Source organism: Caloenas nicobarica, chromosome 8 (genome assembly GCF_036013445.1).
Source record: "Caloenas nicobarica isolate bCalNic1 chromosome 8, bCalNic1.hap1, whole genome shotgun sequence".
Taxonomy (NCBI): domain Eukaryota; kingdom Metazoa; phylum Chordata; class Aves; order Columbiformes; family Columbidae; genus Caloenas; species Caloenas nicobarica.
Genome location: NC_088252.1, coordinates 2,309,195 through 2,320,690, shown reverse-complemented (window position 1 = coordinate 2,320,690; position 11,496 = coordinate 2,309,195). Strand labels below are relative to the sequence as shown.

The following is an 11,496-nucleotide window of genomic DNA, read 5'->3' as shown; positions in this document are numbered from 1 at the left end:
TTAAAACCTCGCCCGTGCCTGTCCTTGCCCAAGCAGAAACACAAAGGTGAAGGTTCCGGTTGGGTCTGCGCTGAAGCTGGGTGGTACTGCCTCGGCTATTTTCTCCCCAGAGCCAAAAAGAGAGACGGACAAACATACTTGTGTGCTTTTTTGGTGACTTTAGTTAAATATCATGTGCTTGCACTCACCTCTGCTCAACAGCCCAGTGCTGGGAGATGGTTTGTCCTTTCTTGGCTGCAGGTGCTGCGGGGAAGGGCAGTTTTGGTACAAGCGGGGTGAGCACGCAGAGCTCTGAGGATGGGTACAGCTTGTGTTTTGGGTAGGTGACAATTAACATTCCCCCAACTCTCTAAACGCTCCCACCAGCACGTTTAACTTCACTGCACACAAGCGCTGATCCATTTGCACCTGGGCGGGAGGAGCGTCCATGGATGTCAGTGACGGTTCATGGAGATAAAGCCACTTTGAAAGAGGGAAGTGAATTAATCTGATGTAACAGGAGTCGCTCCTGTAAGCTTTTTGAAATGAGACCAGGGATGTGAAGCCCTGAGGCACCAAGAGTATGGGTTCATCTCTCCCTTAATGCACATCCTGCTAGCAAGAAACTAGCAATTAAGGACCAAGTGTCTGTTCTTTCCTTGTGCTCTTGTTAAGGAAACTGCTCATGATTGTAGCAAAGACAAAAAAATACTCCTGCAGAGTTCTGGTAAAGTAAAAATGCCGCAGGGTATGTCACAGAATTGATATGCCACCAAAATCCTCAGCAGCTGCAAAGCTTGCCAAGGTGAGAGGCAGGCAGTTTTTGTCAGGAGTAGTGATGTTTCTGGCTTTTATAGCCTGTGCTCCTGAAATTTAAATGCAGAGATATTTGAGCTTGCTATTCTCCATGCAAGAATCATGGAGTCCACCTCCTGTCCCTGCAATGACAACCCCACAGGTCACACCGTGTGTCTGAGGACGTTGTCCAGTCTCTTCTTGAACACTGTCAGGTTGGGGCCGTGACACGTCCCTGGGGAGCCTGTCCCAGTGTCCAGCACCTCTGGGTGAAGAACCTTTTCCTCATGTCCAACTGCCCCTCCCCTGGCACATCTTCCTGCCATTCCCTGGGTTCTGTCACTGTCACAGAGAGAAGAGCTCAGCCCTGCCCCTCCTGCTGAAGCTGCAGCCCCATGAGCTCTGCCCTCAGTCTCCTCTTCTCCAGGCTGAACAGACCCAGAGACTTCAGCTGCTCCTCACACGGCTTCCCCTCCAAACCCTTCACCAACTTCGTAGCCTCTTCTGGACACCCTCCAGTAGCTTTATCTCCTTTTACCCTGTGTCCCCAGCCCTGCACACAGTGAATGCTCCAGGTGAGGCCGCCCCAGCACAGAGCAGAGCGGGACAATCCCCTCCCTGCCCGGCTGGCCGTGCTGTGCTGGATGCACCAGGACACGGGGCCCTCTTGGCTCCAGGGACACTGGTGGCTCATGTTCAACTTGCCGTTAACCAGAACCCCCAGATCCCTCTCCCCAGAGCTGCTCTCCAGCATCTCGTCCTCCAGTCTATCTGTACAGCCAGGGCTGCTGTGTCCCACATGCAAAATCTGGCCATTAATATATATATTTTAACAGCCTTTTTTATTGTCCCTCACAGTACTGGCCAGCTTCGCTTCTAATTGAGCGTTGGCCGCAGGCGTTCACACACGATGGATCGGCCGTGGACTGACGCTGTTGGGGCGGGTCCTTCCACCGTGCTCTTTGAGCGTTTTGCTAAATGTCAGAAGCATTAAAGGCTGTGACAGGAGATGGGGGAAGAGCCCTCACAGAAGCCTGCAAGGGAGCAAACACCAGCCCGGCCTCTGTGCCGCTGCTTGTACCTTCCTTCCGCAACACCTGGAATGCCTCGGTCTGATTTATGGAGGCAATTTAGACAAAGTCTAGCTGATGTTAAGAGAGTAAGCTACCTCTGTCAGCTAGTTAAGAACAAATAATTAAAAACCCCAGGGCCAAAGACGAGGCTATCGCACCCCAGGCAGAAAACGCTGCACTCACAGGAACACGTTTCTCCTGCTCCTCTGGCCGTTGCCCGGGTCTGGCTTTCGGAACACACGTGCCAGAGCTTGCGCGCAGTCCTTCCACAAACGCCGTGGCCCTCTGGGGACCCAGGGCCCGCGCCACACAGGGAACGTTGTCCCCCATGCACGACTTTGCGTTGATGCGCGTGGAACCTCCAGTGGTGTTTGTCAGCCCCTTCCCTTCCGCGGCCCTGGAGCTGCCCCCAGCCGGGTGGCGCTCACGGGCTCCATTAAAGTGGCTCTGCCACCTCCTCCGCGTCATTCCGACCCGCTGCTGTCTCTGCCGGGGATGGAGCTGAAAGCCGCAGCCTTGGAAAACCGCTGAGTATCCCGAGCGCTTGTTTGAAGCGTTTCGAATCCTGGCGCTAGCGAGCCCGACGGCGGGGGGGAGCGCAAGGCACGAATGGGGCCGAGTGCCTGGACCCCCGGGGGCTGCCCGGGGCTCTGCTGCTGCCCCCTCGGCCCGGGCCTGCGGAGCCGCCCCGCCGGACACCAGCCAAGGGAGAGCTCTCCTGACAGAGCAGAGTCCAGGAGAGGAGCCGTCACATATCCAGGAAAACCACGGCACACAAAGACCCATTAACCGACCTCTCAGTTCTGAGGAAAAGCGACGCTCCCGTGCAGACGCCGCCCGTCTTCCTGCGGATGGGATAGTGGGCTCAGGAATAAGAGGCCGAGATAGTTTTATACCAAGATGCTATTTACTTCCGACAGTCATATGCAGCTGTGTTATAACATGATCTAGTCAATCTATATGCATATACCTACAACAATTTAAAAAAAAAAAGACATCACTAATAAATTAAGTCCATTTAACTTAGCTGGGACAACGGTCATTGTGACAGTGGTAGTGAAGGCTGGATCTGCAGTCATTCGTCTTCTCTGTGACGCAAACGCCAAGCGAGCGGTCTGGACAATCTCCCTGGACGCCCCTCAGTCCTCATCGTGCTCTGGACCAGCACCTGAACCGGCCCTGGGGATGCACACGCTGGTCTCGGCACCTCCCGTGTTCCCGGGATCTCCACACTGCCCATCCTCACTACATGCAACACTTGCCTTTTTCTTTCGCTACACCACTTCATTGCTCCTTCTTCTAGTACACAAATACTTTTCTATCTAACGTAAAAGCAGAGTCCCTAGAGCCCATCCAAGCCACGTCCAACAGGCCTTTTGCGGTGCTCAGCTCCTGGCCGTCCTTCAGCGGAGGCAACCAAAGGTGACAGCTTTAGAAAAACAGAACGAACTGCAGTGATTTTGGATTTAATACAGAGATTTAATAGAGTCCACAGACAGTAATGCTCCATCTGGAATCCAGTGACTTTTACACCTTCATGAGAAACAGAAGATGGATCCCACCCCAAATTTAAAGGTAAGAATAGGGATTTTCAGAAGTCTTTGCGTGATACAAGCACAAGGAACAGTGACTTTCAGAGAAGTTTGTTCTCCTGTAGTGCCTAAATGCCTTGAGAACATCACCCACGTAGGGGTGGAGAACGTGTTTGCCATCCCATGCCTTAAGCAATGCCTACTACAGGATACAGAAACTCTGGAGCTGTGATATGAGAATAGCGACCGACCCTCTCACACATGCTGTAGCTGAGTTCTGAGGAAAAACCACACACCCTACCTGTACCAACCCACGATACACCGAAACCTCCACAGCTCAGCAGAGCTTCCCACAGCAGTTCTGAAGAGCAGTTGTTCTAGGAGAGCTGCAGTTTCAGTTCAAAATGAATGGTGTTTAAGCCAGTACGTCTGTGGGTCCTGCTGGTCGAAGCCGATGGTGCTGGCAGGACGTTAACGGCAGCAATACAGCGCCGTGCCCAGCACCGCGCAGAGACCGGCTGGGCAGCAGCGAGCCCTGGCACAGCAGCAGGGAGCCCGTCACACCACAGACAGCTGCTGTTTTTCTCCCATATATGCTGACCATCCAGTAAAATGTAAAAACGAGGTGGTATTTGCCTTCAGGGCAAGCAAAAAGGTGTGACTGTACAGGTATAACTGGAACACAAACCTTCCGCAATGTGTGCACACCGGAGCTCTGCGGTTGTTAGGTTCTCTCTAAGTAGGTTCAACTGGAACAGACTGGACCCTCTTCCGTAGCACTGGGAATGGATGTGATCCCCGGCTGCAACTCCCTTGCTCCCATCTCCATCCCAGGTGGAAATGAGCTTCCCGGTTCTTTGCTTTATCAACTCCAGAGACTCCTGGTTCCACCTGCCTCTTCTGCGGACGTTGACAGAGACCCAGCTCTGCCGTTTCAGTCGCTGTGACTGTCCTTGTCATCCTTGGGCAGCTGCAGGCTGGACCTGGCTGGAGAGCTGGTGGCTCTCTTGATCACCTCCATCCACCTGGCAAGAACAGACGGGAGAAACACTCGACCCCTCACCCAGAGACGCATCATCTTGTCCTTCAGTTATGAGCTGCACCCCTCCCACCCAACCTCCCAACACATCCGTCTTCCACCTTTCTTTTGGGAAACTAATTCTTCAAATGAACAGCTTGAGATGTGGTACATACACTGCGGGACACGGTTGCCTGTCCAAGTAACAGCTGCACTGTTCTCCTGTACGTGGACAGAAAGTGTTTACCAAGGAGGACAGCCTGACAAAAATTTTCCTTAGTCAACGGATTGCTTTTCTTAAAATAAATTATGTAATAAACTTGATCATATGGAAGAAAGCAAAGGAAGAAGGAAAAAAGCAAGACGAACATCCATTGCGAATTAGACACTTTTTTCCTTGAAATCACCATGAGACCAGGGGATTAAAGAGCGCGGCTGCTCCCAGGTGAGCTGGTGCGTGCGCTGCTCCCAGGTCGGCAGTCATGGCCCAGGGCCGTGGGGAGCGCAGGACACCTCAACAAAACCGCACTCCAAAACAAGTGACACTACCCTGCACGGCAGAACGCAGCGCAAGGGCTTTCAACAGCAGAGTTTGGGATGTGATGCATTTTAAACATGATTCACTTTGGACCATGTGTTGAAGCCCCTGACAGCGCTGCTAAACGTAACTGTAGAGAAAGCAGGAAAGTGAAAAGCAGCACTGCACTTGTTGCTCTCAGCCTTGTGTTATAACTCCCGTTTCCAGAGATCGAGAGGGGAGAAAAAAAAAAAAAAACAAACCCAAACCGTATTCTCACCAGAACTCTCATTAACTTAGAAATGTGAGTCCCAAGACATGGTGGGGCTGAGCGTCTCCCGGCCCTTCCGCTGCGCTGCCCCCAGCTCCGGGGAAGCCCCCCCGGCTCCCGGAGCCTCCAGCAGAGCCGGCTCTGCCCCACCAGGACGGTTCTGGAGAGGACGGATCTCCGGACATCGCCGGTAGGAAGAGGAAGAAGGGAACGTCACTGCTGAGAACGTGCTGTAAGGTCACTCGGACTAGGAGGTAGTCCAAAGGAAGGGCTCTGGGTGATCAGTCAGTGAGTTAACAGCGTGTTATATACCAAGACAGATAAAGAAAACTGAAAGTTACCTCTCAAAGGTGTATTTGCTCTCAGCCCTGAAGAAATACACATGGGACTTGAACTGCAGCTTGAAGACGTAATCCTTCTGGATGCCGTCCGCCTCGGCAGGGGAGCTGACTGCGTAGCCCAGCAGCGGGAGACTGGCCAAGGGAAAATCGTCCTGGAAGAGCCGCAGAGCCCAGCGCTGAGCGAGGCCGCCCTGGCCCCAGCGCTCACCCAACACGCACTCGCTCCTTTGTACCGCACAGCTCAGGGCTTCGTAGGTTTGTTTAGGAGAGAACGGGAGGAGGAGCAGCCTTTATGTTTTGCGAAGCCTCCAAGAGCTGATAACAAAACCTTTCCCCAACTCCTTTCAGTGTTTTTACAGAGTTATTTGCTTCTGTTCCCTTGCCTGTCACTGCCTCCTTGGCCCCAACTCTTCCCACTCCACATCCTCTCTCTGCAACTCCAAGCACGGATCCAACATGAAAGTTAAAATACCCCTCCCAAAAGAAACATGCACTCAAGGCAAGAAGCCTGAAGAAAATAAACACGGTTTATTGGGTTAAAAAGATTAAAAGTCACGGGTTGCACTGCAGCACAGTTCATTACCCAGCAGGCACTGAATGCACCATGGGCAGAAAAATCCCTGTTGCCTGTGTCCAGCAGGGAGAGAACTGAGCAGGGACTGAGCACGGACTGCGCAGGGACTGAGCAGAGACTGCGTAGGGACTGCCGGTTGCCTCCCCTCCAGCGGTCACTGACCGAGACGACATTTTCCCCCTCACCATAAGGTCAGCACCATTAACAGAACTGGAAACGCTGATTAAATTCTGCAACAAGGGCCCACAGCCTTAGAGAGACCAGCTTCAAACGACCTCCTGTCCCACTCTCCTGCAAGCAGCAGCGAGCCGCAGAAACCAAGGGCTCCCGGGCACCCTGACAGCCCAGCCGCAGCCCCGCAGCTGCACTCACCCACCTGGTGCGTTTTGTAGAAGAACAAGCAGAAGTTGGTGAAGACGACCCACAGTTTCTGCCAGCCGTTGCTGTTCTTGAACTTCCTCAGCAAGTATCCGGAGAGCTGGTTCTAGCACAGAATGAAAAGAAAACTCCCGTGAGACTGCCGGTCGCTGTCCTGCAGGAAAGGACGGCAGCTGCCGCAGATAGAGCCTGCCCTCGCTCCCCTTTTGCAAAAGACCTTCCAGACGTTTCACGTGGTGACTGAGTGACTTTGGATCTTCAGTTCACTAACTCACAACTATCTTCTTACGAACAAACCAGCGATTTCTCCCCACTAAGGGCAAGTTTGCCTTTACGATTAAGCGCTGGCCGCAGTGCAAGGCAGTGTCAGGAGGGTGCTGCACCGGCTCATCCCTCCAGCAACCGCTCTCCTCTTGCAGCCCATGGTCAGGGGAACGGTGACAGCCCCAAGGGCACCCAACCCTCTAGTCACCCTTTTTTACATGCAGAAAACCCAGGTAGAACACACTGTGCGAGATGGAAAATAAAGCAGAAGAGGAAACCAAGGGTGCCAGAGTTGTGCCAAGCTCCCCGTGGCAGCTACGCAAAGCCAAGCCCGGCGCGGCAAGCAGGCTGCGGGGAAGCTGAACATCGCTGCCTCGGGGCCAGAGTCGCCGAGCGCTTGCGCAGCGGGATAAAGAAACCTACGGCACAGAGGGACAGCAAACAGGTTTTGTAATTAAGAGGAAAAAACAGGAACACAGCAGAATTACACGGAGAACCATTTTGGGAAGCAGAAATAGGCGGGTATCCTGTCCAAACGCATCCCCGCGCCAGTGCACGCAGGGCAGTGGCGCAGCGAGCAGCACTCTGCTTTCACAGCATCCCAGAATGTTGGAGACTGGAAGGGACCTCGCAAGCTCATCCAGTGCAATCCCCCCGCCAGAGCAGGAACACCCAGATGAGGTTACACAGGAAGGTGTCCAGGCGGGTTGGAATGTCTGCAGAGAAGGAGACTCCACAGCCTCCCTGGGCAGCCTGGGCCAGGCTCTGGCACCCTCACCGGGAAGAAGTTTCTTCTCATCTTTAAGTGGAACCTCCTGTGTTCCAGTTTGCACCCATTGCCCCTTGTCCTATCACTGGTTGTCACCCAGAAGAGCCTGGCTCCATCCTCCTGACACTCCCCCTTTCCATATTGATCCCCATGAACGAGTCACCCCTCAGTCTCCTCTTCTCCAGCTCAGAGCCCCAGCTCCTCAGCCTTTCCTCACACGGGAGATGCTCCACTCCCTTCAGCATCTTCGTGGCTGCGCTGGACTCTCTCCAGCAGTTCCCTGTCCTTCTGGAACTGAGGGGCCCAGAACTGGACACAATATTCCAGATGTGGTCTCACCAGGGCAGAGCAGAGGGGCAGGAGAACCTCTCTGACCTACTGACCACCCCCTTCTAATCCCCCCCAGGTCCCATTGCCCTTCCTGGCCACAAGGGCCCAGTGCTGGCTCATGGTCACCCCGCTGTCCCCAGGACCCCCAGGTCCCTTTCCCCTACACTGCTCTCCAACAGCTCGTTCCCCAACTTATACTGGAACCTGGGGTTGTTCCTGCCCGGATATAAGACTCTACACTCTCCTGGGCATCCCGTGGCTCCTCCCCACCAGCACAACTCAAGAGGCATTTTTACCTGGATCATGCACAGGTAATCAGACAGGGACAGGCTCTGGTTCCGGTACCAACAAACATGGGTGATTGTGTTGGGCCGTTGGGCCTGGCCCAGCAAATAGCGAGGAGGAAGCTCTGGAGAAACAGCAAGAGAGCAGAAAACTGAGCAGAGAAAAGGGGGAGAGAAAGAGAACAATGGAATATTAGGATAAGAGAAGTGATGCAAGAAAGGCGTCTGTTAAAGGAAAATGGATTGTGAAAAAAAAATATGGTATTAGAACATGGAACAGACCAAAGTGAGAGGGAGCTGCAAGAACTCAAATGTTTAGTCCCAGAGCGTGGCGCAGGGAGGTCTCATCATCCGGGTACAGAAGATGGTGCCTTTCACACGGTTATCAGCAGGGAAAGGGAGGCTTGTCCCCTCTGACAGAAACCACTTTCTTTGCCAGCTAAAGTGCCCAACATCGGGACCCTGAGCCAGGGTGTCATCTATAGGGCGCCCTTTACTGAGATGATCAATACAGGCTTTACACCAGAGAAACCCAGGAGCTTTGGTGCCCAACTTTTAACTCCCTTCATCAAACAAAAAGTGCCTTAAGAGCAAGGGAGGGAAGGCAGGAGGGTCCAAACACACAGGTGCAGCACCCTGCCCCATTGCTGTTTGTCTAATTAGTGACCTCCTTGTTCTCCTCACAGTATTTAGGGTCCTTCCCACTTCTGGAAGGCTTCGAAGCACCCCAGCCTCCCAGAAGGTGTCCTACCCAACTGACCTTGCCAAGCTGCCCCCTGAAGTCAAACCGTAGTGCCAGTGCAAGCAGCGCTGTGTGTAAGGAGCGCTGAACAGACAGCTGCTCGAAATCTGCAGGATTCGGTACCAAAATGTGCCACCGGTGCTCCATCAAGCCATGCTGAGCGGTGAAACCCAAGGTAGGAGCAGCTCAGGGGACACCTAATAAGCCCCTGTTCAGCACAACACACCAGTGCCCCAGAACAGCACTTCTAATGCCTGCTGCCCGCCCAGCCAGCAAGGGAAGGGCACAGAAGAGTTGTGCTCCCGCTGAGCTTAACACGCTCTTCGTAATTCTAGGTGCAGTAGAGTAGCTAGCCAGACCCCAGCACAGCAGAGTCATTCTCTAAAGGAAAATATCACGAATATGTAATTTATCCTCCACTGAGGCTGCTGAAATCCAGAGGAATCCCAGAATGTCAGGGACTGGAAGGGACCTCGCAAGCTCATCCAGTGCAATCCCCCCGCCGGAGCAGGAACACCCAGATGAGGTTACACAGGAAGGTGTCCAGGCGGGTTGGAATGTCTGCAGAGAAGGAGACTCCACAACCTCCCTGGGCAGCCTGGGCCAGGCTCCGGCACCCTCACCGGGAAGAAGTTTCTTCTCATATTCAAGTGGAACCTCCTGTGTTCCAGTTTGCACCCACTGCCCCTTGTCCTATCACTGGTTGTCACCCAGAAGAGCCTGGCTCCATCCTCCTGACACTCCCCCTTTCCGTATTGATCCCCATGAATGAGGTCACCCCTCAGTCTCCTCTTCTCCAAGCTCAAGAGCCTCAGGAACAACTCAGTCCAAGGATATCATGGTTTTCCTTTAAAGTCTCCCTCCTCCAGCGCCTCTGCCGAAGCAAAGCCCCGCTGTGAGGACGTGTACGCGGACACACGGACATGCACAGGCAGACATGCAGCGGCCCGCACTCTCCCGGGGGAGATGGAGGCCGAGGGGCGGCCGAGCGAGCCGGGAGGGACAGAGCAAGAGGCAAGAGCTGCACCCGGTACCTCGACAGCCACACTGTGGTCAGTCATGGAGACGCTGGTGTTGCGGTACCAGCACACGTGCATGGTGGTGTTGGCACGGTGGTGGCTCTGCCTGTCCAAGGAGCTACGAGAAGAGTGTATGTCATCTTCGGACTCCTGTTCTAGAGAGACCTCATCAGAGGATCCTGGGGGAGGAGAATTCGGCAGCGGTTTAAGAAAAGTGTGCAACGCAAAGAGCAAGAGAAGCAGGGATTCCTGAGAAAAACTGTCGTCTCTTGCAACGGTCCCGTTTTAAAACACGTCAACTTGGATTTGTTACGCAGCTCCCAAAGGCCACCCGGAGCAGACTGCTGTGGCTGTCAGCACTCTGCTCTGCTCGGGGCAGCTGGCCCAATACTGTGTAAAACAAACCAGAATCCCCACACTTCAGCTTCAGTCGATTCTTGGTGAGGAATAGGAAGAAGTGCTCCAAGGAGGGATACTACAAGTTTCACACATCCATAACACCACCAAAGACAGGCACAAGAATGCTGGGCTATAAAAGAACTTGCAGATCTCCAAAGACACCAAATCTCTGGACAAGAAAATACACTACGTGGTGAAACTGAGAAAAATCTATATAGGAAATGAATAAGGACTTCATAAGATTAACAGTTCTGCAACTGGAACATCTCCGCTGCATTTAAAGCAACTGGGAACACCAGCCTAGGAAGGCAAGCATATTTCTTTTGATTAAAACAAAAGCACAATAACTTTCCATTACCATATGAATTATAAAAATACTCCATTTATGTCAGCAAATTCACAAAAGAAAAAATGAAAAAGACACGAGAACCGATGCTTTTCAGGAAGGCAGGGAACATCACTTACTGTTGGAGCGGTTGCACACTGAGTTTTCCAGTAGCACGTCAGATTTCTCCGTAGATTTCTTGGCCATTTCAATTGCCACGTTGAGGTCCTCCATCCACTTGCCCATCTCCAGGCGAGTACTGCAAGACAAGCGGTGTGAATAGAGACTAAAATAACCCCTAAAAACTTGGAATTTAGAGCAAAGAGACGGGCACATGGCGTCGCCCTCGGGAGCTGTCGGGCTCAGCAGAGGAATTACATGGTCTAGGCCATCGCTGTTTTTCATACACAAAGCTTCACAGCTGATGGGGAATTTCAAACATCAAATCACATTTTCCTTCATAAAAGCATTTTGGAGATGGGTGGTATGACCATACTGGAAACGATTTTTTCGAAGGATGAAAGGCCACCTGAAAGACAGCGCATCCAGGAAGGGGATGTGGGATTTGCCTCTGCGCTGATTTGACAGAAAACGAGTTAATTTGCTTTGTGCAGTTAGAAACCTTTCTTTTTCACAGCTAGCAGGGTCATTATTTGGACTTGGTTTGAGAACAAGAGAGAACAGCCCAGCACAGGGTTAATGTTTTGAATTGCTCTGGTCTGAGAGCCAAAGACACTCCGAGCTCTGCCCGCAGGTGTGAGGCAGCGAGGAAGGGGATGGATGGACGGACAGAGCTGGACTGACACACAGACTGATCACTGAGAGTATTCCAGCCCATTAGCCTCACGCTAATTAATTAAGGAGGTGGGGGATGACTCCCTCTCTC

General features: G+C 52.8%; 1 protein-coding gene across 4 annotated transcripts in view; it reads right to left on the bottom strand.

Moving 5' to 3' along the window:
* Positions 1-2,827: 2,827 nt before the first annotated feature.
* The window catches only part of FARP2 (FERM, ARH/RhoGEF and pleckstrin domain protein 2), a 79,976-nt gene continuing 71,307 nt past the window's right edge, over positions 2,828-11,496 (bottom strand). For all 4 annotated transcript variants that reach the window (XM_065639803.1, XM_065639805.1, XM_065639804.1 and 1 more), the window contains 5 exons: positions 10,751-10,869; positions 9,902-10,065; positions 6,477-6,584; positions 5,527-5,678; positions 2,828-4,404 (listed from right to left, as the gene is read on the bottom strand). In XM_065639803.1, the coding sequence (XP_065495875.1) occupies positions 4,314-4,404; positions 5,527-5,678; positions 6,477-6,584; positions 9,902-10,065; positions 10,751-10,869 (634 nt within the window). In that variant the 3' untranslated portion in view covers positions 2,828-4,313. The remainder of the gene's footprint in view (positions 4,405-5,526; positions 5,679-6,476; positions 6,585-9,901; positions 10,066-10,750; positions 10,870-11,496) is intronic.